Below are 25,144 nucleotides of genomic sequence, written 5' to 3' on the forward strand. Positions count from 1 at the left end.
TCTTTCACAGTGCTACCGCACATTTATTACACAAAGGGTAAGACGGAGGAGATTTTGGACGGAAGAGAGCGTATTTAACGAGACTGGTAGAGAAATGTACTAAGAGATCGTAGATCTCTCGAACGGGAGAACTGGGGAGAAAGAAAGATGGCCTTTCGTTATTCGTCGTCTCAATCGTCTAACAATATCATTAGAATCATATCTTTATATGACATTTTTTTAAACATGGTCTTCTTTATACATATATCATCACTATTATCACACAGACACACACAGATGTCAATTCTCACATCTTTTACTGTTTCTCGTTTTATCAAACATAACGAATCCTTATTATTAAAATAAATGAATTTGGAATCATTATTCTTGAATCAGACATGTAAACATGTGTGATAAGAATATTGTCTAAGCATATAGCATATGCTTATAAAATTAGAATTTTAGAATTAGAATATTTAATAACGTCGCCGCATGACTTAGATGATAACGCTTGTTATATTTATTAAAAAATATTCTATTAACAATAATAATTTCTCTTAGAAATTTAAATAAATATAAAAATATATTTTAATTTAAAAGATAAATTTTAAACAAGAAAAAATATAATAAATTAGTAAATTAAATATATAAGTTTTTAATTAAAGAGAGAAATCGTAACAGCTAATAAACAGCTAAAAGCGATTGACAATTAATTTTATATAAATTTAATTTTTAATTTATAAAACGCTCGTTGGAGTTTAACACTCGACCCGATCAGGATCGTAAATGAATCGAGCATATGCTATTAGACAAGTGATCGTACTGTCAGCCGAAAACTAAAATACGATGCGAGACGCGCTAATTTCTATCTCGACATATCCGAAGAGATTTGTGTACGACGAGATGCACGTGTTCTTCTTGCAAGCGATGCCGATAGCACTTCTAGTTAGAAGCTTCTCGTAGAATAGAGACATTACGTTTGTAGTTTAGATAAGAGGTACCGCGTGGCAACGCGATGTCGAAGGAGCCTGCTCAAGTGTCTGTTCTTGTCAGAGCTGAAATCACGATTTACACAACGAAACTCTTTCTCCGCAGATTAAAACTATTGAGACTGTAGATCGTCATCATTGTATGCTCTCGAAATGTTGTCTTTTAAACTTAAACTGTAATTTTTCACTCGATAAAATAACAGTCTAGTATGCGAACGTAATATTTTCGTGTTTTTAATTCTCTATCGACTTTCCCTTATGTAATAAAATTCATATGTATGTTATGAAATTAATCGTAATTTTGCAATATCGATCGAATAAGATAAATTAAGTCGTATATGAATTATTCAAGATATTTATTTTGATTATTTCAAGAAATATTATTATAGCTCGTCTCTCAATTTAATGAAACTTATTAGACTAGAGACGATATAAATACAGTTGAAATAACAAGTTTCTTCACAGATGTAGATTTCTATTTAACATAAATTAGTTGCCACAAAAATATATATAGATTATTGCGCGTCTATTTTCTTTGACTGACATCTAGAATAAATTACCATGCAATATGATAGCGATGCGTTGATAAGCTGCAAAAAGATATGTATACTTTTTACAGAAAAATACAGATCTTTTATATTCCTCATACATTTGCTCGCACTTTACCGTAGCGTAACCTTGCAAAGATGGCAAGAAAAGACTACCGATCATCAGTGTGCAACTTTTCATACTTCGCTGCATCATCAGCAAAAGACATTTTTGTACATATAATGGAGTCGCGTACCAGCGAGTATTGTATCTGTGTATAAAATGCCATAGATTAATCCATATTTTTTAATCTATTACGATAAACTTTAGATAAATATTTAATTGATATCTCTTTCTTTTTTCAACATTCACATTTGTTTAAATACATCGTTGCTATGATCTATTATTAGTTGACCAAGATAGTTGCCGACAAACATGTAGGCCAAATGACAGATAATGTAAAAGAATGATATTATTATATTGTCAATGTTGATAATATCTGCCGTAATGTATTCACAAAGCTACAAAATTTATAACTTTTAAGAATCATCATATAATATTAAGGATGCAATTATTTGTTTTAAAGACTTACGCGAAACAGAGTAATGCTTAACGCTCCTGTGCCTACAGGAATTATGAGCAAGTGACTAGATTCACACATTAATTTCAAAGAATCGGCGTATCTTGAACAATAATTAAATTGTAGTTTGAAAATTTGATGTTTAGAAAATGATTGTTAACTTATGAAAAAATATTCGCATGAAGAAATTAATACTTTCTGCATTATATTAGACAAAAGTATAGAATACATAATGAAAGACATATTCTTCCTTCAAAGAAATTATTAGAATCAGCATGAGTGTAGATCTGAGTACAAAATAGTTTTCTATTGTAACAATCTTATATATATTTTTTAATTAACAAGAATTAATTGTCTCAGAAAAAAATCCTATAAATAATATTCGATAATTCTGTAAGTTTTAACAAATTTCTATAAATTGTAAACTGACTCAATGGCTTTCCGATGACTATTGATAGCTTCTACGATATTTTTAAAAGTATCAGACTTTGAGATAGTTGATGAATTCATCTGGCTTCTGTTTACCATGCATTCAATTCGATAACTGGAAGAATTCAATTATGTTAGTACGTATCAGGACATTGTTTTTTATTAATGCAATGTTACAATTTTAATACTCGATTTATTATCATTTTTAAGAATTCACAATTACCTAGTAATCTCAAACATTGCGCATGTATGGTTTATACACATTACACCAAACGACTGTGCTGTTATTAATACGGTTGCGCCGACGAAGACTATCAGAAAGAAGTAAATTGTTAACAAATAAATATACTTCTCCTGATCGATAAAGTATTCCATCGAGTTCGGTAAATGCAATACTGATTGCTGCGATTCGTTTAACGGTACTATGATGTTAAGAATTGTTGGCCCAAAAATTATTAACACACATATAAATAACATTGTGTACGTCAATACTGTAACAATCGAGGTAGTCTTTTTTAATTTAATTTCGTTTTTAATTCCGTGATCGTATCAATCATTATTTCACGATTTGATTCTTTCTGACTTACGTATCAAAATCAATATTGAATGTTTTCCAATCTTAGCGCGCTTTCGTAGGATTTGAAGTTCCTCTTTCTCCTTTAAAGAATTCCAATCGTATCGTATTCGTTCGAAAAGGTTTTTTGTCTAAGATGAGATATTAATGATCAATGTATCTTAAATGTATTTTTGAAGAAATGTTGAATGAATTTACAAAACATATTTCATCGCTATTGTTAGCATATATATAAGTTTGTTGCTTACTGTTTTGCTATGAAAAAATAAATTAAAATATTGAAATATACAAATTAATGAGGGACCAGAAAATGTCAAAATATCTAAAAAAAGTTCCATGCTGTATTCCTTAGTGATAAACGCTGATAACTGAAATTAATTTTTCATCAACTGTTAATAATAGAATTTGTACTAATATTTATACAATATACATATATAAAAATTAGTCTCTAGTTTTTATGTGTTAATAAAAACATTTAACTCTGAAATCTTGATGTACAAATTATAAGATAATAAATAAATGTTAAGAAAGTATTAAATAAAAATATATCTTAGTCGCATGCTAAAGGAAGATTAACGATTAATTAAATGCTAAATATAAATTACCAAATAAATTGGAAAAATAAGTATAATATATAAAGATATGGTAATAATGAACAAAACAATTGAACAAAAAACAAATTTATGCAACGATTGAAGAAATAAATACATAAAAATAAGCAATTAGTTTTATTTAGCACCTTAATTAAATAAGCGCTTATCAACGATTGATCACAAACCTGAAAAACGAGACCAGATAAAAGAAAAGGAGATAAAAAGATGAAATGAATATAGTGAGCGCATCGTGTATAATATGGCCATAGACCAAGACACGTGAACATTATTCGATTGAGTCTGTAATAGCGACTCCCAGCAAATTCCATATTCGCGCGACACAATCGAAATACTGTCCCGTCGATGGAATTTTACAGAGAGATTCTTATTTTCCCCACCATTTCTTTTATTTAGTGCAATATTTTTTTATGAAACCGAGAACTATAGATGGTATTAAATGTAATCTTCAAATAGCGAAAAATAGCAAATATCGGAAGTTTATCAAGGAAGCGATTTTATCATCATTATATTATAGGATAATGAAAGATAGTAATATAGGCATACGTGAGTCCGCGAATTGTATATAAATAATACATTCTCGCGTTAGTGATAGAATGAGGTGTTTGGTGAGAGAGAGAGAGAGAAAGGGTAATGTACATAATTTTCTTCATTTCTTCCAGCGCAGGCGCTTTAAATTCCGTTTTCTGTCACCGAAATTGTCTGTTTTCATTTCTTTATGTGAAACCATTGCGTTAGTCACTTTCATTTAAATAATGACAATAAGAAAACTTAGTATCTCTTAATATTACTTAGTATCTCGCAATATTCTTAAATGCGAATGTAACTGACAACGTAGTAATTATCCTGTGAAAGAAAATTAACTAAAAAATTAAGAAATGATGTTGGTAATAGAACATTGTATTTCAATGTTCACTTTATGCATAATAATGAAAACAGTTCGTTGAAGCAATTGCTTTACTATATTTGTACTTGCAATAAGTCAACAAGTATCAGAACTAGTTTGTGAAATTATATAACGTGTTAGTCTTATTTCGCGGGAAGGACGACGATCAACGAGTGGAGAAGATCACCGTAAAGTATGAAATTGACATGCTCGTAAGCTAAAACAGAATTGTTCATCTAGGAAGTTTAAAAGAAATGTATTTTTGACAAGAAATTTATTATAAGGGATTCTACCGTGGCGAATCCTTCAAACGACGGAACGAACAAACCACCAATAACGAACGTAGTATGTCGCATGCTCCTTTGCATTACAAACAACAATAATTTCTGCGCCTTTAATGGCGCTATATACCATTCTGTGTTGTATCTGTACAAGTTATGAGCAGAAAACCGTAACTGAAAACTTTGCGTTTTTGGTACGCTTTGATTTACTCTATTCCATAATATACACGTTATACTCACGTTCTGTAAAAGATATTGCCGCTATGATCGATTATTTCCTGTCCTAAATAGTTGCAGAAGAGCATATACCAAAAATGGCCAACGATAAACAGACTACTAATGATCAGTTCGTAATATTCATTGGTTATTACCAGTTGAGAAAACTGTGAGAAACACAAGTAATAATAATTTGGTTTCGCAAGGAATAAATATACGTTACCAAAATAAAATGCATTCATTACTCAGCTTCATTACTATTGGTAAGCATATATCAATAATACTCACACGATAGAGATTAATACTTAACGACAGTACTCCAAACGGAATTAATATAAAATATTGCCATTTGCAATTTGCCTTCAACATATTTATAAACCTTGAAGAACATGGTGCGGAATGAAATAAATATAAATACACAGACACACATATGTCTAATGCTATTAATTACGTTTACTGATGACTCGTTTGATTTCTCATATGAAATTTCGTAGTTTATATATATATACATAATTTTATACATTAATTTCGTTGAAAATTGAAGAAAGAGGAGAAATCACATTTTACAAGAGAAGAAACTTTCAATTAAAAATGAATCATTAATTACGAACTTTGTTGCTCTCTTGTACATAATGACCGCATTGCTTATCCCTTCATGTACAATTAAACTTCTTTCGGCAGAGGATGTAACACCTTGTAACACTTTGTTTTTATGTAATGCTTGTTCTATGCGATAACTAAAATTGATCATTTAAATGAAATTTTCATGAACTTTGTTAATATCAATTGTTTCGTTTTTAAAATGTCTCTAAAATGTTGCTTTACCTTGATATTTGGAACAATCCACACGCATGTTGAACATATGACATGTTAAGCGTCTCGATGGCTACCACTGTAGTTAGTCCACACAAAACAACCAGAAATATGTGTAATAAAAGTGGTAAAAAATATTTTTGTTGATCTACAAAATATTCGGTCTTGACCGGTAACCGTCGTGAGCGAGATTGGTTTACAGTCGTTGCGACGTTCAGAAGAAAGTTTGATAAAAACTGTATCAGAATGAAGCTGAATACAGATAGATAAATAAACACTGTAATGATTGAAAAATCATTATGAAATGTGGAGCGCAAAAAAAAACTATTCGAGATGCTGCTTACATGTCGTAATTAATGTAATGAATCGTCCAATAGCCCAGTATTTTTTTATTATTTCTATTTCCTGTGTGTTGCTTAAATTATTCCAGTCATGTCGCATTTGTTCCATAAGGTTTCGCATCTAAGTTTAACGATAATAATTACTCACCATGATTACTTTTACTGATAAAAAACGCGTTTGATTCGCAAATGCACCTACCTTCTTAATGTTGAAGCAAACAATGTTATACTTTAATGTATAAATAAACCATGGGACGCTGTATGCGAGAATTTGTAAAAGAAGATCCGAGGTATATTCTGTTGTGATAAAAGTCGTAAGCTGAAAATGACATTTCTTTCGTTTATTTTTTACTTTTACGTTAAAATTATCGATCATTTTTCTTATTAGAATAAAACTTCGAACAATATATAAATAAGTATATGCAAATGTAAAATTTCAATTTTTTAAATTTTAAATTGTAAAATTTTTATTTAAAAAATTGTATAGATGTTATTGTGCGTTTACGTACCACTTTTCATAAGAATAATTATACATTTTGTTTTACAGCGTGCATACTACGCGTATTTAATCTTTATATCATATAATATTATTAGAATAATATTAAGAAAATTATTTTAATAATATTAATATATATATAATATACTATATAATATTATATAATAATAGAATAATATTAAAAAAAACGCGCATATTTTTCCGCGTTTCTCATCTTTATATCAAATTGTTCAAAGAGAATTAATTAGTCTGTAATATAAATTATGCAAGAGAAGTGATTTTTCATACCTGAATTACTACGCTCGATATAAGTATTACGGTCGTAGATGCTATTATAATAGGCTTGAAACTAGAATTTTGATACGGCCACAAACCAATACACAGTAACAGAATTCTATTAATCTTGTAGTAATTACTCGCAGTACAATCTTGCCAATTTGCTGCAAATATTGTAACACGTTTGTGCTCAATTTCTTTTGTCCAGCTATTACTTGGATTTGGTATGTTCGATTGTGTATTATAATTTCGCATTTCCGCACATTCGAAATAACGTGCCGATATAGTGTGAACTATTATGATACTACACTAGGTGCAAAAATTATAATTTATCTTATATCCTAGACTCTACACCTATACAATAGAACGTTGAACGAAAAACACATTATTATTCTCTCTCTCTGGCACGATAAACCGATTAAATATTTTCCTCGCGGTGTACGTTTGATGTTTCTCTCTCTTCGATCGACGCAGGCGCAATTGCAAAGTCGCATTCGCATATTTTTGACGTCTCTTCATTCCTATTTGAGACGCGAGACGCTACGGTTGCTCTTCTCGCGGCTCTAAAATAGTGCTAACGTTATACGAGATTAATTTTAAAAAATCGCTATACGATTTATAATTATTGAAATGGTGTGATGTGTGTGCTTAGTGAATATAGTGAAAACATGTCTTGGATTGGACACAAAATTATAAAGGATGTATAAAACAAAAAGATACAAAATGCTTTTGCTTATTTATAAAACACTCGATCATGACTGGACATGTTGTGAATGAGATTTATTTATAGATGCCACAGAAGAAAAATCGAGAGAAGTTGTATCAGAATTAAATTAAATAGATTTAGTATTCAATAATTTATTTTTTTCATATACAATCACACAAGGCGTATTTTTTTATCCTTCCGTTTTAAAATATCCGGAAGCCTTTTTATCACATTTTCCGTACGATGTTTTTAATAATATTAGTGGATAAATGAACTGTAACTACTCGAAATGAAACGAAAAAAAAATGTAAGTGCTGATATAGGTTTACCGCGCTAGATATGAAACGCTAGTAATTATGTACAATAATTTGTAGAAGGAGATATTCTTTCTCTTTTCTCTCATATTTATATTATTTATTTTTTTATTTATCATTTATTTTTAATATTTTATTCCCTATGTTCTATATATAAAATTTTCTTAACATTATTTTCAGGATCTTATAAATGTTTTATTTTTATCTATTTAACTTGAATTGCTTTGAATTTTTATGCGTTACGCGAATGAACTAATTGTTTTCATGCTAAATAAGTTGACAGATTCCTGTATTAATTATTTTATCTCTTCAACTTCTCTATTTGCACATTTGGATAGAAGTTTGATTTATTTTTGATGATATTATGTACATACACAATATCTTTCTTACTAATATACACATATGTATACCTACATATATATTTTTTTCTCTAGAGAAAGTTTATCTACAGAAATTCTGTATATGTGTATTTTCGTGTGTTTGAATTGAAATTTTTTAATTAACAAATAGCTTTTTATAACTCTTGTTTTTTATAAATACCACACGTGAATATTTTAAATAATTTTTTATGCGTATTACAACACAATTACAATTTATCGAAAGCAACCACCTGTTGAAATTTTTTTCTGTATCTACGAGAAAAACGGAGATCAAACAATGAGTATTATTACACATGAATTGCATAAAATAAAATAAATTGTATAAATGATTTATGAAATATTTTGTGCGATAAGCAATATATTTAGTATAATCATGCTACAGTGAATTCTAAGATGCCGATTTGGCTTGAATTTCAATAAGTGAATCATAATTGTTTTGTTACATGTGATCTTATATTTCGACTAGCATTGGGTAATTGTTTTGAAAAGGACTTTTGTTTTTGCGTTATTATGCGCATTCATCCATAGAAATTTTAATGTCGTATTGACCAAAAAACCGTGAAATAAGATAAAGAGACGCTCACGAGCTAAAATATGAAATATTTTATTAAAATCAATATATGTTTGTATTATTATTACTATTTTATTGTTCTTATTTTTATTATTATTATATGTAATTGATAAAATTTATTAAATTCACATAGAATTGCATATATTAATAAACTTAATTTTCATATATCTTTCACATTGATTGCATTTTGATAAAAATCAAATATATCACAATATATTTTTTCATTTAAATAAATAATATAAATGATTGCTTTATTTATTATATATTACATATATATTGCCGTAATTTTATGCAAAATTATTGCAACTTATAAATTTTAAGTGAATTTTGTACACAAGAGATATTATTAATTTATATATTACACTAGTTATAGTTTCAATATTTTTTAACATAAGCTTTTGGTACATATTGCTCACCGAAGCAAAACGTTCAAGCGATGCGTCGAATAAGCTGAGCATTGTAAATTTACAGCTTTTTATGCTTCGTTGCATTATGAATTGGAGCAGTTTTTGCAATTGAACAGAAACGGAATACCAAGGCAATTCGCATCTAAAAATAAAATAACTAATATTTGATACCATTAATACAATTTGAGATCATTTACAATTTTTTATATTATATATATATATATATATTATATATAATATTTTCATATAATATTGTAAGATTTGCACACATTTACTTGGTTTACGTAGTTTTTGTTAATTTGAGATCTATAATGCTTGTTATCGTTAACACAAAATTGCTATTGCAAAAACTTCTATCATAGTGATTTACTGGTAAATAATAAAACATTAGTCTGATTTAATAATACTCACGTTTTATAAAATATGTCGGCACTGCTGTTTGTTATTCTTTGTGCCACAAAATTACTTATAAACATATAAATAAAATGACAAAAAACTAATAGTCCAGCCGCAATTAATTCTTCCATTTTGTTCTTAAATCCTGCTAAAAAAAGCTGTTACGTGCGCGCAAAAAAAATAAATTTTAAATCATAAAAAAACCAATTTTCTATATTATATTTACATCTTATATTAAAAATATTATATTAATGAAAAAACACAAATATTTGAAAATAGAAGATGTGCTTTATTATTATATTCGACAAATTTTTATTTTAATTTTATGTCGCATAGTCGCATAGTAATGAATTCAGTGCATATCATACAATTATAAAACATAATACTCACACGAAAGAGATTGATACTTAAAGAACATACACCTAACACAAGCAATATGAAATAAGATATCTCGAAGTGGGAATTGAGATACTCGAAAAACCTTTAACAATATTCTACTGTTAATTCTTATAAATTGCATGTTAATCATATATTGCTTATTTTTCGATCGTTTCATTAAAATTTAATCCAATTTCTTTCTACTGAGAAATATTTTTTCTAGTGTAACTTTTCTAATGTAATTAATCATAAAATATCATTACTACATACTTGATAGCTTGATTGTGAATAATTATCGCGTTGATTATATTTGTATAATATATCATATTTTTCTTCGCCACAGTAATGTGTATCTTGCAATCAAATGCATGCTCTATGCGAAAACTGCAGGAATAAAATATGCATGTTAGTACCTGCATATAATGTGCAAATACGATGGAACATATGTTCATAAAAATATGCTGTAAAACTGATAGTTTTGTTATACGTTCTGTCTCAATTGCAAAACTCAACAAGTTTTTACGAATAAACTTAATTTAATTTTTCTGTTACTGATCGTTACCTGGCAATTTTGAATAGAGCACAAGCGTGTTGCATATATATCAAACATATTGTTTCTGTAGCCACTATCGTAGTTATTTCTACTGAAAGTGCCACTGTCATGTGCACAAATATTGGAACAAAATATTTTTCTTGATCGAAAAAAAACGTGGCTATAGCTAAAAGTTCGTATGGACGTGATTCATTTAAAGGTGCCACTACATCAAGGATTTTGGGAAAAATTTGCATCGTTATGAATATGTATATGCATGAATAGAACAATGCTGAAAAAAATCGATTGAATTAAAGATAAAGATAAATTATATATCAGCGAAAAATATACTAATACAATATGAATCTCAATATAGCGAAACACAGAAAGTAATTTACATTGACTTCAATTAAAATTATTTAAAAAAAATGAAAAAATTAAATTTAATAGATTATAATTCAATATAGACGTGAAGTTTGAAGTTTGTAAATAATTTCTTACTTGCTACCATAATTGCAATCATATGTCCGATGTTACTGTATCGCTGTAAGATTTTTAATTCCTCTTTACATTTTGTTGCATTCCAATGATATTTTATTTGCTCCATCATCTTCCTTATCTATCATTACCAATAATAATTCATGATATTTTTATATGTTATTTTGAGATTTCTTATTTATTATAAATAAAATATAATAGATGAATACTCGGAAATAGTTAAATATAACTATTACATAAATATTAACTTTATATTTTGACTAACAATAAAATATTTATCTTTTAATAAATATAATAAAATAATTTATAATATAAGTAAATTAAACTTGCAGCTTTAGATTTTATACAAAATGTGGCATATTTCAGAGAGAATACTAGACAAGGTACAACAAATGATAGGATTTGAAGAAGAGATTCCAAAGTTGATACGCTCGTTATGATCTTTCCTATCTAAAACAATATATCTCTCAAAATCGTACATGTATATATACGCACACAATTTTTATTGATAAAGTTTTTAACAAACGATAGTTTAATATATATGCGTATTATATCTTCGTATGTTTTATCAAAATTAATATTTTATAGAATTGAAAAGAACAAATGTTTTATATTTCTTCAATTTATAGTTCATACAATTTGGTTTATATATACATTATAAAATTATTCAAAAAATTATATTTTGCTTACACATATAAATGTAAATAAATTACATTCGTTTATTATCATTGAGTATTGGAAATAGTGTTCCTAAAATCAAAAGTAAATAGATATGAGAAAAAATACCTGCACACATATGGAAAATGCAAATAGTAGAATGCAAAATATTCTCTGAAATTTGTTGAATGTTGAATCGTTATATGGCCATAGACCGATTACGGTTAATAGAATTCGATTGAGCTTGTAGTAGCGTTCACCGGCAAAGTCCATCTTTTCATGAAGGTTGAAGCACGACTGCGCTGAAAGATATTGTGGAAGCCCAGAGTTCTTCCCCGTCATATTTTATTAAAGATTCTCGCTTATAGAGCTCAAAATTTTTACACTTTTCTTGGGCTATTATATGATCATAGAAATAATGAATAATAATAAATAATAAATGAAAACTTGAGTATACACCGAGAATTGAGTACAGGAAAGAGCCGGTAATAATTCGATCGATATACACTTTATTTCTCCGATGAGACTTTGTCGAAAAAAGATGTGAAGTAAATATCGCTTTACAAAGTGTGCATGTATAATGATAATATTGAAAGAAAAAAGGGAGAATTTTCTTTCTACAAAAGTTGACGCAGGCACTTTCATCATTTTGTACTAACGATTCTCAGTCTGTTCGAGATGTTACTTTAATTCTGTTGAACAGTTGAATGAGTTATCTATATAACGAACGCGGCTAATGCTCCATTTGACCAAAGTCGAATAGAAAGGAGACTGAGCACTAGAAGTAATGAGAAGGACAGAGAGATCAATACGAAGTGGAACACGATTTCAATGAAATTTTTCGAAGTAACACATCACATTTTCATACAATAGTTTATGCATATTATTTTTAGCTTACTAGTTTTTATACAAACTATTAAACAATAAAGTTTTAATTTGTTGATATTGCCATTCAATTATATACATATATGTATATGCTTTTATATGCATATAAATGTTTTTTTCAAGGAAACAAAAACAAAATTCTTTGAATTTTTCATAAATCTTTTACTTTGAGAATAAAAGAAAGAAAGAAGAAAAAACAGTAAAATCAGAACTTTTGGTTAATCTTCTTCTTCAAGTTGCACAAATAAGTACATTGTTTAAATTAAATTTGTTTATTATTTATTTTTTCTATTTTTATTACTATTTATTTTTATACATATTTTAAGTTGAACTGGCTAATATAAGAGCTAAACGCGGCTATTTATTTTTATTTATTATCTATTTTTTCGAGACATGCAATAATGTTACACAAAATTTTACAAAATTATATTATATTTAAATAATATATTTTTAATGAAAAACTTGATTATAAATAATATAATTAATTAATTATATGATGTACTTTGTTAACAAAGAAATTAACAATAAGATCAAGTCATATACCATATAGTTTCTATCTTTCTTTTTAATCAAATTTTTCACTAAAAATATTTTGTTGTTAAATTAATATATAATTTTGTGTAAAATTTTGTGTAACTGTAAAATATTATTACATGTTTCATAAAAATTGTAAATAAAATTGATAAACGTATTTTTTTTATATAATTAGTTGCATGTTATCATTGTATGGAGCATAGAACTGTGAGAAAAGAGAATAATAAACTTAAGGTCTAAAACAGAAAATTTAATTGTTTAAGCACCTAATCAATATAATAATTATTTCCATTTAATAGTATGATTTCTTACTCCGAGTAAACCTTCCAAGCAAGGACTAAACATACCACCGGCATCGAGTTTGTAACCTTTTGTAGTTTTTTGTAGTAAAAAAAGTATTAATTTTTGCGCTTTTATTGGAGCATTGTACCATTTTGTATTACATCTGCATGATAAACACAATTATTTATTAGTTTCTAAATACATCGTAGACATGTATATCGTTAACGTATTTTAAAATTATAGAATTTAATATAATATAATACCCTCCGAGAAAGGAATATTAATAATTGCACTTCTTACATTGTTCGATGGACATGACTGTCGCAGTTTATAAATTCCTGTCCAGCAAAATTGCCTAGAATTAGGAACAAAAAATGACATATTATAAATAGGAAACATTTTATAATTTCTAATATCCCTTGTTGTGTCGTTACTAATCGATATAGCTGTAAGTAAAATTCATAGTTTCGTTAACTGCAGTTTTATAAAATTAATAATAACAGTAATTATATAACTGGCGTGTCACTCACATAAAAGAGATTAAGGCTTCCTGAACATATAATAATTGTAATTACAAGCAGGTACGAACGTCCAAAAGTTGCTTTTAATAACTCTGCAAATCTAGCAGAATAAACGATGTTTTACATTATTATTCAATATATGATATGTTAGGAATAATATTTTGGATATTAATTTTATTTAATCTTAAAATAATTTGTTTAAAATATATTTAAATTCTATTTAAACGAAAAATCGGAAAAAGCTGCAATAATTATATCTGTATGAAATATATTATAAAATTAATAGCATACTGACTCAAGTGCTCTTCTATGAACGTCCACTGCTGCAATTATTTTACGATGGAATATAGTATATTTTTCAGCTATACATATTTGCGGAGCATTCTCGCTTAGCATATGTTCTATACGATAACTATAAAATTCTGTATGTTACAAAAGAGATAATATATGGTATTATACAATTAAGTTTATAATACTATTGTAGTATATAGCTAATGAATTTAAATTATTTTCATAGTCTATACTATATATTATAAATTATATTTTATAAACATTTTAAAATAATAAATAGAAACCAAATACAAAAAATTTAATAAATATGTTACAAATAAAGCACTCTACAACTTAAAATTCATCAAATTACAAATTTGCTTTTATGTACGTGTCCAAAAAAGATTCTAATTAAAAAAAATTGTTAATATAAATTAATATCATTTAAAGTAAGATAAAAACAAATAGAAGCAATGAAAAAAATATTTAATAATGAATATTATTTCACTTACAATTTACCTAGCAATTTTAAACATTCCAAAAGAATGTATTGCACTTGTTAATGAAAATGTTTCAGTAGCTACACCAGTGGTTGCTATAAGTATTAATGTAATATATATGTGCATTGCTAGGATATGGAAGTATTTTTGTTGATCAACAGAATATTCCGTTTGAATTACAAATTTGCGCGAACGAGACTCATTCAATGGTATTACGATGTCAAGTAAGCTTGGAATATAGTGTATTAAAAGATAGATAAATATTCCGGAATAAACTATCGCTGAAATTTTGAAAATGTTATTAAAAAATTTAATTAGAGAATAATAGCTGCATCATAAGCAAAAAAGCATACAAGTTAAGTTTTTTTATATCAAATTCAATAGAATTATGAATATATATATGTATAATATATGTATCTAAACTGACACTGATCATATTAGAAGCAAATCAATTGCTTAAGTAAATGCTTGGAAGCAAAAGAAAAATGCTTATTTATATAGTTTTCGTAATTATTTATCATAATTAATATCAATTTTAATAAAAATTGTGTTATTATAAGATTAAAAATCGAATAAGCCTAGCTTATTGATTTTATCATATTATTTTTAGATTTTCAATATGTAATTAAGCAATTCAAGATCATTTGAAAATGATTAATTAAAAATTTATTCGGCACTTACTTGCTATAATTATTGTAAACAATTTTCCGATATGAGCATGTTTGCGCATTATATTGATCTCTTGATCATTTGTCAAAATGGTCCAATTATCTCGAACACGTAATTGGAATATTTTTATCTATTAATATATATATATATATATATATATAACAAATATCCGCAAATAATAATTAATTTCAGATTAAATGATTGTTAAACTTACATTTTTCATCATAGCAAAAAAAGTAATATGTTTCGCAATCCATGCCATATAAAAAGTAACAAATGATATTATTTCCAAAAATATATCAAGAGTATATTTCGTAACGAATAATTTTATTAACTGTAAGTAATATCTGTTAATGCAAATTATGTACATATATATATATATATATATATTTTAAATAGAGTTTGTATAAAAAACATACTATATGACTAAAGTTCTAAAGTATATGTACACAATGCAAATTAAAACAAGACAGATACCTGAATTGTTATACATGTTATGTATAGAAGTAATAATAATACAAAATGAATCTGATTGATGTTAGAATTACGATATGGCCACAGTCCAACTGATGCTAACAGGATATAATTGAGTCTATAGCATTTTTCCTCGGGAAACTCCATCATAAGCAAGAGTCGAATCGTCACTGTCAAGAGTATTGGTAGTCCATAGATGTTTTCCCTCTCTCTTACTCCGTTTCTGTTTCTATTTTATTTCTAATTATTTCAGTTTCAATTCTTCTATAATTTCAACATTTTATCGTCTGAATCCAAAATAATTTAGAATCCAACGATCCAAAATAATTTAGAATAAAGAGAAAAATGTTTTTCTAAGAAATATATCCCTCGAAAAAGCGACTATATATCTACTTTATTATGCAAACGGACTATAACTATTGAATTATAATTTACAGTGACATAATAAATATTTAAAATTTCTTATCTTTGCTTCCTTTTTCCAAACGCACGCGCAGTAGAGAACAGGACATATCGGTAAATATATTATATATTTCTTTCATGCGCGATAGAGACCCTCTAATGCGCGATGAAACACACACAATGTATTATATTAGTGATTCATAATTTTATATTTCTAAACTTTTGGATAGTAGAACGAAAGTGATCAAACTGACTGCAGAAGTAATCAAAATCAAACAGTAATTCATGAAATAAGTGATTATTAATAATTATTAGGACTGAAACGTTCGTGAGCATATTATTGTACAATGTCATTGTTTTCATAATAAATTTTGTGCGCCTTATTAACGCGCTGGCTTTTTCTGCCTTATCATATTTGTTTTATTAATAATTATTAGATTTTTAAATTAATTATTAATTGAAAATGGTCAACAATTTTTCAAATAATGGAACTACATTTTCATTAATTTTTCTTTGATATTAATGGCATAAAATTATTGATAACTTTTAATCACTAAAATAATTCTTTACTTACAGTTTCAGATGTAATGTTTAATAGAACTTCGGCCTTTTAAGCTGTTAAATTCACGCAAAAAAAATCTAAGATGTAGTCGATTAGGGGAAAAAAGCATGATCCGTTTTGAGACGAGCATAATATATTATTTGTTATACTATTACTCTGTTAAAAAAACAGACATTAAAACTTAAATTCATAATTACATATATTATATTTTAATATTGATTTTTATCCCTCTAATGATACGTTATAATGTAATGCAGCGCAAAATAGTGTTTCTTTTCGAGAGAAAGAGAGAGTGTTCATTTACGCATCAAACAACGAGCAATATATTGTATCATTAATTAATCTCAATGGAACTCACTGTACTCAGTTAGAAAGCTCGAATCATAATAGTAAACATATGAATGATAAATAGCATGTAAAATATTTTGAATAACATAAATAGATATCAAATCATTATATTGTGAATAAGAATTTGAAAACGTATATTATATGCTAAGGAATATATACATGCGTGTATATATATATATATATATATATATATATATATATATATATATATATATATGTATACACACACGCACATAAAATTAAAAGTCATCATCTGTATATAGAATTAAAAAAAATGAATTTTTGTGTCGAGCATAATTTATAAACAACTTAAAATTATAAAACAACAAATAAATGAGAACTAGCCGAATAAAGCTATATCCATACTTTTAATATAATTTAATTATATATTTTTAAAATAAAATGTAAAAACAAAATACGCGAATTGAAACAATACTTTTAAAAAAATTAGATATATTAAACTAGACATGATATTTCCAATACTGACTTAATTGCTTTCCTATGACTATTTACAACAGTCACTAAATTGTTATGAAAAATACAATTCTTCTTTATGAATATATTTGATTTATTTTCATCGATTATATGCTCCATGCAATAACGATAGAAACAAAATGTAAGAAATATCATCAAATTACGCTATTGAAAAAATATATGTCATGTGTGTACCTAGCTATTTTAAACATTCCAAACGCGTGTATGACAAATAATAAACAGAATGATTCAGTAGAGAGAATTATTATCACAGCAAGCATTAATCCTATACATAAATGAAATTGAATCATATGATAATATTTTTCCTGATCGACAAAATATTTGACTTGAAATAATAACTCGATTCGCCGAGATTCGTTTCGAGGCATTACGATGTTGAGAAAACTTGGCATATACTGAATGCATAAAACCATGTTCACACACACGTAAATCAATGGTAGAATCATTGAATAAAAATTATATATTAAAAAAATGAAACATATGATGTTGCTATTAATATTATGATGATTCTATCATTAAACTGAAAAAATTCTGCTTGATTAGCAGAAACTCACAATATTTCAATGACGTACGCTAAAGATTAATTAGGAAAAAAATATTAATATCGAGATCACAATTCAATTATAATTTTTGAGTTATAAGCATAAACGACTAATGGTATCGTATAGAGTTTGTACTCTTTAGACGCACTATGCGTACAACACCTGTCAGCTGTTATTGATTTTAACAGCTTGGTTGATATTGATTTTCACTGTTATGTTTTTTCTGTATAGGCAAGTGCTACATTTATACTATGTACATACATTAAACAGCTGATAATGATAAACTAATTACTAATAGCAAATATTAAGTATTAAATTATTTAATGTTTCTTTTTATGAATTAATAAAAATTTTAAATAGTTAAACAATCATTCTAAAATTATTTTTTAAAAATATTTAATTTAATGTTAAAACTAAATTTTATTTAACTTTAAATTAAAGAATAAAGTATGTATACTTTTGTTACATTAAAATGATTCAAATATAAATTAGATTTTTGGTACATAAAAATTTATTAATTAAAATGTCGCATATATTTGAATTATCTACATATATGATAAAAAATAGAAATTAAGATATATTATTATTTTTATTTTTTGTAATTTTTACATTTTCAAAGAAGGTAAAATATTATGTAATTTTAATAAATTAATAAAAATAAATCAATATAATGTGATCTTTGGGGGAAATAATTTTTTTATTTATCAAAATTATAAAATTCTTAATATATTAAAATAGTTTCTCTTGCCGAAAAAATGAAAAAAAATATATAATAATTAAAAATCAAATTATAGAATACATTTTTTGATCAAAACATATTAAATTGAAATTAAAGCAAAGATTCTTCGAATAAATATTAGATTTAACAATTTTTGTTAATTACAATCAAAACAATCAACTATTCAAATTTTTATTAAAAAAACATTTATTTGTAAAAAATTTCTAACATTTGCAAATTTTTTAACATTTGCTATTAATAATTAATTTGTAATCATGAATTGACTATAATATATATATATATATATATATGTATATGTATATATAGATATATATAAAACAATACACGTAATACCTATATACAATATATAACAATATACATAATACCTATATGTATATATATATATATATATATATATATATATGTATATATATGTATGTATAACAATACACATAATACAATGAAAATCAATATTACCTAAGCTGTGAAAATCAATAACAGTTGATAGACCAGTACGCGTGTAAGGGCGATTGAGGATTTGAGAGAGCTAATTGTATGAGATATCATTGACCTACCGTAATCATTTATAACTAAGAAATTATTATAACCTAATATATTTATATTCATTAGTTTTCGATTCTAATTAATCTTTAAATAATATATATTATATAAACAAAAATATTGTTACTGTAAGTACTGCATAAAAAGTGCTATTTTATTAACTGCTATATAATATCAAAATAATTATTTACTTGCTATAAATGTAGTGGATAATTTTCCTGTTTTTACATATCAATGAATTATTTCCAATTCATTATTATTTTTTAAAGCATTCCAGTCATTACGAATTTGTTGCATTAATTTCTTTACTTATCATTAATAATAAATGAGAAAAAATAGTTTATAATAGTAATTTTATCTTGTGTAACATAACAGTTAAGGGAACAGATATAAAATATAATTATAATAAAAGTATCTTTGCATTATAACATTTATAGAACAATAATCTAGAATAACTGTTAATAAATATTATTTTTGTATTTACTTTGTAATGCTTTTCATATAGTTTTGGATATTATGATTTTACGGAGGAAAAAACTAGGAAATAAGAAATCGTCATACTAAAAACCTAAAACAGAAGTTATTTTTTTAAGTTAATTGCTTGTGAATTGATATATTATATTAATTTAAGAAAATTTCTTACTGTGGCTAAACCTTCGAAACAGGGATTAAACATACCACCAGCATCAACTTTGTAACATTTTGTAGTCTTCTGTATCAAGAAGAATATTAATTTTTGTATCTTTAACGGGGCATCATACCATTTCATATTGCATCTATAATATAATACAATTGTAAGAAAATTCTAAATATTATATAATTGTAATAATACATTATAATGAATTGCAATTTAAGGAAAAATATAAACTGTAGTAGATAAATACAGTAATAATTGTATTATATACTTACATGGTTTGATAAACAAGCGTATCATAATCTATAAATTTCTGTCCAGCATAATTAGCTAGAGTTACACTTAGAATATATATAAATATAAATATGAGAGATTTAAACACATGCAATATTCTATTTGACATTAATGCTCGAAGTAACTGTAAACAATAGTGCGTCAGTTCTATGAAATAATTGTTTTAAATATTATAATTTTTTATTTAATGAGGAATATTATTATATAATATTTTATGTTTAATTGTTGTTTCACTTACGTTAAATAAATTAATACTTGTTGAAGATACCAGTACAACAAAATACATTAAGTACATTGGCCCAAAACTTCTTTTCAATAATTCCGAATATCTTAAAACAAAAAATACGTATATTTTTTATTATATTATATCATATACTCAATATATAATATTAATAATAATTAATGTTAATAATAATAAGTTTTTAAATCTTAATTAATTTTTAAATTAAATATACATACATGCAAAATCATGTTTAGATCGCATAAAATGAATGTTGTGTGCAATTAAATGTAAATTAGTTAAAATGTATAGAATAAATTTGTATACAAACACAATAAATAAATAAACTATATATGTATACATATATATATATATATATATATATATAACTATATATAAATTATATATGTATATACATATATATGGTAAAACCAACTTTAAACTTTCGTTTATTTGCGTATATGAAGTGACTTTAATTTAAATAAATGTAATTAACTCAATTGCTCTTCTATGGAAATCCACTGCAGCGATTATTCTGTGACGTGATATAATATATTGTTTAGTTGTACATATTTGAAAATTAGTTTGGCTTAATAATATATGTTTCATACGATAACTGAAAGAATTTAAATGTCATATATTGTATATATAAAATTTATAATTATTAATAATGCTCTAAAGAGCTGCATTATCTTATTAAATATCGATGGCATATTAAATTATATAAGTGATCTCACAATAATAAAAATAAAAATTAGATAAAATACTAATAAATAGAATTAATTTAAACTAATAAAGTTAATAAATCGGACGTATGAATAAATATTAATTATAATCATAAGAAAATTTATTATATAGTTTAAAAAAGAGAGAAATTGTTAATTTAAAAAATGCAACTATATATATATATATAAAATATTTTATTTTTAATTGTTGTATATATTAAACTTTCAATAGAAATATGAATAAATTAAAAATATTAAAATACCTTTAATAAAAAAAATAATTGCACTTACCTAGCAACTTTAAATAATCCAAAAGCATGTAATGCGTTTACAAATGAAAATGATTCGGTAGCTAATGCACTCATTGAGGAAACTATAAATCCAATTCCTGTGAGTATTGTTAAGATAGGAAAGTATTTCTGCTGATCGATAAAATATTCTACCGGAAACAGGAGTTCACGCGGACGAGATTCGTTCAAAGGTATTATAACATCGAGTAAAATTGAAATATATTGTATAATAAAGCTGACGAATAGTGCACTACATGCAAATACTGGAATGTGATCAAAGTATCATCAATATTTAATTAAATAATAGTTGTTTCTTATAAATAAATGCTGTAATTATTAATTATTGTAACAAATACTGCAGTAATTGAATATAATTAGCAAAAACTTTTAATTGGATTAAATAAAAGTTATATTTTCAATTCTATGTATAGTTTATCTCTTAGAAATAAGACAATTGTTGTTTATAAAGACATTTAATTATTTTTCGTTGTGTACTTAAATCACTTATTTTGTACTTATCAATTACTTATTTTGCTTATTTTGTTATATTTATGATTTTTTTGAAATTAAATTATAATTTGAAATTAATTTAAAATTATTCGTATATATAACAAAGTTTAAATTTTTAATATTAATATTTTTTGACAAATCGTAAATTAAAAATAAAAGAATTAAAATAAAAAATGATGGAGATTTTATTATCTCTCTATGTAATTCGAATACTTAATTATTGAATATTTCAAAATTCTCATCTTTTAACAATTATAATTTAAGAATTACTGATTACCTAACACAAGCATATGCACACATGCACGCATGAATACACACACATTTATCCAAGAAAATTTTGATGTTAGATTAAAAATTAATGTAAATCTACATAAATTATAATTAAAATTGATTCGATAAATCTGCAATTATCTTATTCATATTAGAAATAAAACATATACAATATATACAATACATTGCAATAAATAAGAGTTATAAAAATATTATAAGTTTTCGTAATATATATCCGGCAATTAGTAATTTAATGTATTCTTATTTTAAATTTAATTTTCTTCCGAATATATGTATATCCGAAATTATAAAGAATAATTGTCTCATTTTTAGATTTTGAGTTATATAATAATTTAGTAATAATTAATTATCACAAAGTTTTAATTCAGAATCTAGTAACTAGTTGTAAATATATATATTTGACATTTACTTGTTAGAAATTGCGTAAATAATTTTCCAATGATCGCTTGTTTACGTATTATCTCGATTTCTTGATTGTCTATCAAAGCGTTCCAGTTATTCTGAAGACGGTCCTGGAATTCTCTCATCTATTCTAATAAATACGATAAATATTATTATACATGACAGTTTATTATATAAATTAAATCGTTCTTGTAGACTTACATTTTTTGTAATAACATAAACTGTGATGTATTTAATAACTAATGTTATAAAAATCATATTGAAAGGAATTATTTGTATAAAAAGATCCAAGTCGTATTCCGAGACAAATAATTTCATCAACTGAAAGCAGCAAGTAGTAGTATCTACACCATATTTAATATTAGAATATATATTATAGCAATAAAGAATGATTTTAAAATAAAAGGCTAAATAGAAGTTTACAAGTTACCACAGTATCAATATATGCTATTATAGTGAAGTATAATACTGTTTAAGAACACATTCGTGTCGTAGAATTATATTGTACTGTAAATACTATAGATACCTGACTACTAATAAATGATACCATTATGAATAGTGTTAGTATGAAACGAAGTTGCCTAACTTTGAAATTATCATACGGCCAAAGACCGAGTGATGATAAAAGATTGCGATTCAGTGTATAATACTGTACCAACTCCATTTTGAGACGACGTTTCAAATATCACTGAATATGCAAATAGTACATATGTAATGTTCTATAGAAATTTTGTTTCTTTATACTGCGATTTCAATGATTATTTTTTTCTTTTGTCAACTCTTTTTGTCTGACTTGAATTTTTAAGATATATTTATGTTAATGTAAATAAATAGGGGGATAAGATAATAAGAACCTGCGCGATTTATTTCTCCGAAAAGAAATATACATATGTACATATAAGATAAGTGTCTATATCTACTTATAGAGAGATACACACCTATCTCATTAAGAATAATGATATAAAATAAGTAAAATTGCTATCATTTTCAGTTATGCCTTACGTATCAATATTTTCTTTTTTTTTCACGCAAGCGCAATGAGAAATGAAACAAGTATTATTCTAGAGAGCTCATATTTATGTGAATGGTTCAACGACGCAACGTAATACTTTCATGAAGTATTTTGTGCGTGTAAAGTTCAAATTAAAAATTTTGTTAATATTTTTATATTTACATGTTTTATATACTTAAATTTTTATATATCAATATTAACTAAAAACCGAAAATATTAAGATATTCAATTCTGAAAAACAAAAGTTCTTAAATCAGATTGTACTGCCTAGTTGTGACATGCAGAACGGTAATATTTCTATGTGCGCGTGCACATTCGTGTGCGTGCAAAATTGTATTTCTTTATTGAAAACATGTATCTCTGTTAAATATATGTATTTAAATAATCTTTTATTAATGCTTTTCTTCTCATTGTAATTTATAAAAAAGCTCTCTCTCTCTCTCATCCTCTGTATATACTTCGGATATATACATTTTATAATCTTATAATCTTTATAATCAATATAAAAAAAATATTCAATTGTTACGTCTACAATACAACATAATGCAATACTATACTATGTTTACATGAATTAGAAAAATACAAAATTAATAAGCAATACCATCATTTATCAGTAAGAATGAGTAATCAATTTTTGATCATTATATATACGCCAAAATCGCTATAAAATCCATAAAAATTTATAAAATACATTTAACATATAATTATTTTCATTTCATTTAATTAAAGTAAATTCGCAATATAAATAGATTGTACCAGTGGTTATTGTTTGTTTCATAATCACAGCAAATAAAATGTAAGTAGAACATATTTGTAATATTTTATTTAAAAAAAGAAAAAAATTTTACAGATTTGTTTATATTAATTCAAAATATTCTACGTCTGTAGTATTATACTTTATAGGAAACCATAGACGTAAAGATTAAAAGGAATACACTATTTGTTGGGACCGATTAAGATCGATCTTTTTTCAATGGAAAAACATAATTTATTTACATATATAATTACCATATATGAATTTATTGCATTGGTTTCATGTGACTTTTTGTAATTATAAGTTTTATATCTTAAAGTTTTCAAACATTTACGATTTTTTGTTCAAAATACATAAAATGGATAATGACTAATCTAATTAAATTTTATTTTATGGAACAAACATACCGCC

General features: G+C 25.5%; 4 protein-coding genes and 1 long non-coding RNA gene across 5 annotated transcripts in view; 1 reads left to right on the forward strand and 4 right to left on the reverse strand.

The window, feature by feature from the left end:
- LOC146723621 (uncharacterized) overlaps positions 1 to 25,144 on the forward strand; it is a 148,080-nt gene that overhangs the window by 23,196 nt on the left and 99,740 nt on the right. The gene's annotated exons all lie outside the window — the stretch shown is intronic.
- On the reverse strand, positions 1,432 to 11,366 carry LOC114938471 (uncharacterized). Its single transcript, XM_085481383.1, has 12 exons — positions 11,185 to 11,366; positions 10,714 to 10,975; positions 10,422 to 10,535; positions 10,164 to 10,254; positions 9,789 to 9,931; positions 9,387 to 9,519; positions 8,936 to 8,986; positions 2,729 to 3,021; positions 2,507 to 2,620; positions 2,089 to 2,179; positions 1,869 to 2,017; positions 1,432 to 1,767 (listed from the first exon to the last, which is right to left on the reverse strand). Exons 1-12 carry the CDS (start codon positions 11,291 to 11,293, stop codon positions 1,515 to 1,517), a joined length of 1,803 nt encoding a protein of 600 aa, XP_085337509.1. The 5' UTR covers positions 11,294 to 11,366; the 3' UTR covers positions 1,432 to 1,514.
- On the reverse strand, positions 4,725 to 7,345 carry LOC146723622 (uncharacterized). Its single transcript, XM_085481408.1, has 8 exons — positions 7,012 to 7,345; positions 6,427 to 6,546; positions 6,231 to 6,348; positions 5,899 to 6,163; positions 5,685 to 5,810; positions 5,362 to 5,452; positions 5,098 to 5,240; positions 4,725 to 5,002 (listed from the first exon to the last, which is right to left on the reverse strand). Exons 1-8 carry the CDS (start codon positions 7,252 to 7,254, stop codon positions 4,822 to 4,824), a joined length of 1,287 nt encoding a protein of 428 aa, XP_085337534.1. The 5' UTR covers positions 7,255 to 7,345; the 3' UTR covers positions 4,725 to 4,821.
- Positions 13,443 to 15,761, reverse strand: LOC146723623 (uncharacterized). The gene is made up of 8 exons (XM_085481385.1): positions 15,714 to 15,761; positions 15,512 to 15,629; positions 14,850 to 14,925; positions 14,356 to 14,472; positions 14,070 to 14,160; positions 13,840 to 13,985; positions 13,570 to 13,702; positions 13,443 to 13,493 (listed from the first exon to the last, which is right to left on the reverse strand). Exons 1-8 carry the CDS (start codon positions 15,759 to 15,761, stop codon positions 13,443 to 13,445), a joined length of 780 nt encoding a protein of 259 aa, XP_085337511.1.
- On the reverse strand, positions 20,091 to 23,658 carry LOC146723624 (uncharacterized). The gene is made up of 9 exons (XM_085481410.1): positions 23,494 to 23,658; positions 23,169 to 23,288; positions 22,975 to 23,092; positions 21,766 to 22,027; positions 21,246 to 21,365; positions 20,768 to 20,858; positions 20,511 to 20,653; positions 20,245 to 20,377; positions 20,091 to 20,169 (listed from the first exon to the last, which is right to left on the reverse strand). Exons 1-9 carry the CDS (start codon positions 23,629 to 23,631, stop codon positions 20,116 to 20,118), a joined length of 1,179 nt encoding a protein of 392 aa, XP_085337536.1. The 5' UTR covers positions 23,632 to 23,658; the 3' UTR covers positions 20,091 to 20,115.

The sequence above is a fragment of the Nylanderia fulva genome, unplaced genomic scaffold, assembly GCF_048542155.1.
Source record: "Nylanderia fulva isolate GAGA-0341 unplaced genomic scaffold, ASM4854215v1 Scaffold18, whole genome shotgun sequence".
NCBI classification, from domain to species: domain Eukaryota; kingdom Metazoa; phylum Arthropoda; class Insecta; order Hymenoptera; family Formicidae; genus Nylanderia; species Nylanderia fulva.

Excerpts from the sequence above, each read along its gene's own strand:
- LOC146723622 (XM_085481408.1), bottom strand. The coding sequence starts at position 7,254 with ATGCGAAATTATAATACACAATCGAACATACCAAATCCAAGTAATAGC. Across the intron at positions 6,349-6,426 it reads TTTGCTTCAACATTAAGAAG|ATGCGAAACCTTATGGAACA; the intron begins GTAGGTGCATTT and ends CGTTAAACTTAG. Across the intron at positions 5,453-5,684 it reads ATGTACAAGAGAGCAACAAA|GTTTATAAATATGTTGAAGG; the intron begins GTTCGTAATTAA and ends ATGTTCTTCAAG.
- LOC114938471 (XM_085481383.1), bottom strand. The coding sequence starts at position 11,293 with ATGATGGAGCAAATAAAATATCATTGGAATGCAACAAAATGTAAAGAG. Across the intron at positions 9,932-10,163 it reads TAAGTATCAATCTCTTTCGT|CTTTTTTTAGCAGGATTTAA; the intron begins GTGAGTATTATG and ends CGCACGTAACAG. Across the intron at positions 2,180-2,506 it reads AGTCATCGGAAAGCCATTGA|ATACGCCGATTCTTTGAAAT; the intron begins GTCAGTTTACAA and ends TTATTGTTCAAG.
- LOC146723623 (XM_085481385.1), bottom strand. The coding sequence starts at position 15,761 with ATGGCATGGATTGCGAAACATATTACTTTTTTTGCTATGATGAAAAAT. Across the intron at positions 14,473-14,849 it reads GGAATGTTTAAAATTGCTAG|TTATCGTATAGAACATATGC; the intron begins GTAAATTGTAAG and ends AGAATTTTATAG. Across the intron at positions 13,986-14,069 it reads GAAGCCTTAATCTCTTTTAT|CTATATCGATTAGTAACGAC; the intron begins GTGAGTGACACG and ends TTTTACTTACAG.
- LOC146723624 (XM_085481410.1), bottom strand. The coding sequence starts at position 23,631 with ATGGAGTTGGTACAGTATTATACACTGAATCGCAATCTTTTATCATCA. Across the intron at positions 21,366-21,765 it reads GGATTATTTAAAGTTGCTAG|TTATCGTATGAAACATATAT; the intron begins GTAAGTGCAATT and ends AAATTCTTTCAG. Across the intron at positions 20,654-20,767 it reads CAAGTATTAATTTATTTAAC|TTACTTCGAGCATTAATGTC; the intron begins GTAAGTGAAACA and ends TATTGTTTACAG.